A 5,283-nucleotide genomic window follows, 5' to 3' on the forward strand; every position below is an offset into this window, starting at 1 on the left:
ATTTGGTGAACAAAAATTGCCTTGTCAGTCTGGAATTGAGTTTCTTCTCTGACATGTGGCAGTCCAATCCCATCCACGAAGAAACACTGAATGCCTTACAACCATCTCCAAATCTGGGGTGCTGCTCGGATGCTAGACGAGGAGGTGCTGCGGAGTATTATGATGACTTGCATCATCCTCCACAACAGGATTGTGGAGGATGAGTATGACTACGATGCTCCAAAGGTGTTTGAACCCGATCCCATGAACACGGCATTGACAAGAATATATGAAAGGCTGATGGGACCAAATGGACTACCAATGGAGCCCGAACCGTTAGTTCGGGATGGTCGATTCAACAACCCCATGATTGATCGTTATGAAGAAATGCAATCTTCATATGTTCACGAGAGACGTCAAGTTAACTTGATCGAGCACTTGTGGGAGATGAAAGGCAATCACAATGGATGAAGTCAAGATTAGTGCTTTGTTTGGAATTATGCTTTGTTTTTAATTATGCTTTATTTTGGGTGTGGTGTTTTTTGGAATTATGCTTTTATTTATTATTATTATGCTTTTGTGTATAGTTTGTTTTGTGTGTTGTTTGCAATAAATTAAGGTTTGGTTTTAATTAATCTTTGTTTTGATGCTCAAATGTTTTTAATAAATAGTCATATTATTTAATGATTTTTTTATTTAATGAAAAGGAAACAATACAACAAATTAAAGGATAATACAACAATACAACATATGGCAAAGGTGTTTCAATACAACCTAATGGTTTTCATCATTTAACCAATCCGTATTGCTAGGTCTGTCGTCATGGAAAAGTTTTCTTCTCATCACATCCCTTCGTCTATGCTTCCAATAGGCCTTTGTTTCAGGAGACATATGGCTCGTATCCATGGCCATGATTTTCATCTCTCTATTATCCATGTCTTTTTCTTATGCATGCTGCTGTTGAATTGCAAATGTTTCCTCTCGTGCCTTGTCCACTTCATCTCTTTTCAAGTCTCTCTCAATTCTTAGTGAGGTGTTCTCAGTTATTTGCTCCAATAATTGTACACATTCATTGTTTGAAGTGCCCCCTCTCTTGGCATTTGTCGCCTTTCTCCCAATCGGTCTCGGCAGACGTGGGAGTGGTGACTCCGTTTTCATTGGGGAGTCCAATGGCGAATCGGTTGATGGTGAATAGTGGAGCGGCGTCTCATTCAACACAACCGGCAGACCGATGGGAATAATTTTGAATCTCGAACAATCCTTCACAACTTCCCAACATTGGAAATGCACGAAACTTTTTTTGCCTTGCCCCATGGCACCGAACCACATTTATGCTTGTATGATCTATTAAAAATAAATAATTGGAAGTGCAAGAAAAAAAATTATTATGCAAGAAAATATAAACTATTTTGAAATGCAAGAATAAAATTGATTATGCAAGAAAATATAAACAAATTGGAAATGCAAAAAGAAAAAAAAAAAAAAGATTACGCAAGAGAAAGAAATAGAATATGCCCCCAAAAAAAAAAGTTACATTAAATTGATGAAAATGGCAATTATAAATATTTTACCTCATCGGATAGATTTTGACCGCTTCGAATGTTCTCCCTTGCTTTTGTCAAGGCATTTCTCCATTTGCCTAACTCTTTATTCAGAAGTTTCCATCTACTAGACAACGCCATTTCGGTCCGAATGGAACCCGATCTTTGACAAAATTCTCCATGAATTTTGCTCCATATATGATGGAACTTCATCTCATTGCCCGTGATAGGGTCATGACTAACGTTCCCCCAAGACTGACACAACGCAATATCTTCCTAAGTTGACCACGAACCTCCGGTTTCGACAGAAGATGCCATTTGTTTTTTTTTTTTTTTATATACAGATGGAAAGTAGTAGAAAAATGTGAGTGGAGAGTAAAAAATATTGGATGAGAAGAGTTTGTATGGAGAATTGGTGTGGGAAGTGAAAAATATTGGATGAGAATCGGTGCGCCCCTGTCGCGACACGTGGCACTTGCTCGTTGGGTTCTGTCAGGGCTGACGTCATCGCTGACGTAAGAGCGGAAATCAAATTTTTTTTACCATTGGCGCGTGTAATTCACGCGCCAACGGTAAAAAAGAATTTGAGTTACCGTGCGCTGACGTCACAAAACTTGGGCTGAAGCCCAGGCGGAACTTGCCCTTGAGCCTGCTCGGGCTCGTGGGACCCAGCTGTTGCCCGGGCTGATTCTCTCGCGCTGGAGCGCGGTTGGGCTAGCCTAGGGGGCCTTTCCCCCTGGTTGGGTCTTGCGCTGGCGTTGCTCTTATAGGTGGAGTTGCTCTTAAATATAATAGTGAATATCCCTTTATTTTACTGTTGTCTGTAATTTTCAATATTTTCTTCTCCCCATTTCATCTGTTGTACAATTTTTTTTTTTTATAATCAAAATAACAAGAAGCGACATGGGCGAGAGCTTGGAAATTGAAACTAGTTGAAAAAAAAAAAAAATTTATATATATATGTGGTAATATTTGCCTGTCCTGCGTCATGTTATCATATATATAGAAATTCGACGTAATATATACGTTGTATTTGCTTATAGGGCAAGGACATGAAATTAGCACCTCTAATATGGGGCCCAGATTCCTTTGTTATTGAACAGGAATGTCCAAAGAGCAGTTGACCAAGGACTTTAAGGCTCATTTTTCCCATATCACTAGTCCTATTTTTTGCAGATATCTTCTGTTGAAGTAATAAAACATCTCCCTTGATCAGCTTTGGATTTGATTCCCAAAATATCTCCCTTGATTCATGGTTTATTTTTTGAGTGGGACAAAATAGGAAAGAACTTGCATGCCAATTTCGCGATTGGTGGCTCAAATTGAATTATTTCGAATTCTGCTATTTTCATCTTTGTTCTATTCTCCTACGTATTTTATCTTTTCACCTACCATATTGTCGATTGAGAAATTTTTAGAAACCAACCATAAGTATCATTTTAACTGAAAATCCACCTCTAAATTCCTTTACTTTTTTCACTTTTGAGTACAAGCATACTTGTATTAACCTTAGAGGGGAAATCATTTGTTGGGTTTATATTTTCCTTAGTCCAACAACAAAAAACAAAAATATTTATTAATGACATATTGCTCCAGTTGTCATAACATTATTAGTCCATATGTGAGTTGAAGTTTTTTTCCCTAAGTCCTTAGAAGTCATTTTACAAATGAGTAAATTTATTTTTAAAATTTTGAGAATATAGGATAGGGGGTGGAAATAGCAACACTCATTATTTCAATTAAAATGAACAAGAGTCGTGGCCGTTGTTTGGTGTGTTGGTGTGTTGAGACTCGACTTATTAAATCGGCCAACAGTACAATATATAGGTGTCTCACAAGTCCCAAATAAAAGGGTGTAACTCATGACAATTGGCTTTTACGTAGGACTCATAAAGACTAACTTGTATTCAACTCCAATCCAATCTAAGTCGGGTCATCAATTCCCTAATTTTAAATAGTGATCGAACAAAAAAGGATAGGCGGCTAGGTGGGATAAGTATGGGATGGGAAGTAAGAGCATGATTGAATTATTTGAGAGGGTAGCATGGGAATAATCGTGGGTGAAAAAATAATATTCTTATTCTTTCGAATTTGATTAGGTGATAAAATAATGTAGGTAGGAAAATAAGATGGAGAACAGCAGTGCTTTATCCTGCTTATCATGGGTTTTACTTTAAATTAAGGTTAAGTTGACTTTGCCCATACTTGCTGAACGATTCGTATTCACTTATTTAAATGGGTTAAGTCAACCGGGTAGATCTATTTGACCCACTTGAGGTATTTTATTTTATTTTTTTTTAATTTTTTAATTATTTTTTGTTTTGCCTACAGATAAATCTCTTGTTAAATTATTAAAGTAGAAGAAAAATACAAGCAAGGCCATCACCCCAAAACAAGAAAGTGGGGTCCCATGTCCTCAAATACATTCCAAAGTGTCGAATCAACATTTCCTTTTCTAATCGTCTGCGGTGGGGGCCACCACAACCCCATCATCACCATAATCATCAACGTTGATTTGATCGTCAGCGTTGATCTGATCGAGAACGAGCACCAATCCCATGGCAAACGCGGCGTCGAAGCCGGGCTTGACGCAGAGAGCGAAGACGTCCTTCCCGAGCATCGTGTGCGTGGAAGCGTCAACTTTGCGTTTAATCTCAGCCACTAATTTCTTCTCCGCGTCGAAGATCGTGCAGGACCGCTGCAAGAATGAGCCCTCGATCTGGTACTCATCGCCTGGGTCTCCCAAAACCTCCACGGTCACTGTGGACCTTCCGATCATTGAAGATCTCCGCACGCTGAAGATGTGCTTCTGGCCGTCCGTTCGCTCCCCCACAAACCCTTCCCACCGTTGATGCAGACTCGGTCGCTGTAAATTATACAGGTTTAGGTCACTGAGTTAGGAAACCATGTTCATGGACGAGTCACTGAAAATTATTACGTTAAAAAGGAAATAAAGCAAAAAACCATTATTTGATTGGCACGTAATGAATCTATAATTCACTGAGTTCACTCAGTGAGTCAACTCGTCCATAATATTTTCTCATACCTTGCGGCGAACAGTGAGGAGGCAGCGGCCGTTGGGGTCCATGAGAACGAGTTCACAGCTGTCACGCGCGTCCTGGGCGTACGAGTCGACTCGGAGGACGACCTCGCCTTTGCAGCCATAGACAATGAAGCCGTCGCCGGCGAAGAAGACGGAGGTTTTGGAAACGGTGAGATGGGTCTCTTGTTCATACACGAACTCAGATTCCACAAGTGTCCCGTCTTTCATTTTCGTGTCGTCGATGTTGTTGTCGTTGAAGCTTTTGAAGCTCAGGCTTTAGCAGACAAGAAATGAAGCTCTGGTTTTTTTTGAAATAATATATGACGTTATGAAGAAAAACTTATTTTGAAGTGAAGAAGGGGTTGTGTATGTGTGTATGTATATATAAACACTGAGAGGGACAAGGCGAGGGCTTTGGAGCTTTGGATTGGTTTTGCGATGTGCCTCAATGACATCAATATTTACGGCTTATAAATATGGCCAATAGGCTATGGTGATAGGGTCATAATGCATGGTCACTCACTCTCTCTCTCTCTCTCTCTGTCTGCCTTTGTCATGGACAGATAGGCGTCTCTCTCTGTCTCTCTCTCTCTCTCACTGTATCTTTGCTATGGACAGATAGGCTCTCTCTCTCTCTCTCTCTCTCTCTCTCTCTCTCTCTCTCTCATGGACAGATAGGCGTCTCTCTCTGTCTCTCTCTCTCACACTGTATCTTTGCTA

General features: G+C 39.9%; 1 protein-coding gene across 1 annotated transcript; it reads right to left on the reverse strand.

Moving 5' to 3' along the window:
* Positions 1-3,846: 3,846 nt before the first annotated feature.
* LOC117622686 (protein LURP-one-related 12-like) lies at positions 3,847-5,008 on the reverse strand. Its single transcript, XM_034353445.1, has 2 exons — positions 4,567-5,008; positions 3,847-4,386 (listed from the first exon to the last, which is right to left on the reverse strand). Exons 1-2 carry the CDS (start codon positions 4,789-4,791, stop codon positions 3,976-3,978), a joined length of 636 nt encoding a protein of 211 aa, XP_034209336.1. The 5' UTR covers positions 4,792-5,008; the 3' UTR covers positions 3,847-3,975.
* Positions 5,009-5,283: the final 275 nt, after the last annotated feature.

The sequence above is a fragment of the Prunus dulcis genome, chromosome 3 (assembly GCF_902201215.1).
Source record: "Prunus dulcis chromosome 3, ALMONDv2, whole genome shotgun sequence".
NCBI classification, from domain to species: domain Eukaryota; kingdom Viridiplantae; phylum Streptophyta; class Magnoliopsida; order Rosales; family Rosaceae; genus Prunus; species Prunus dulcis.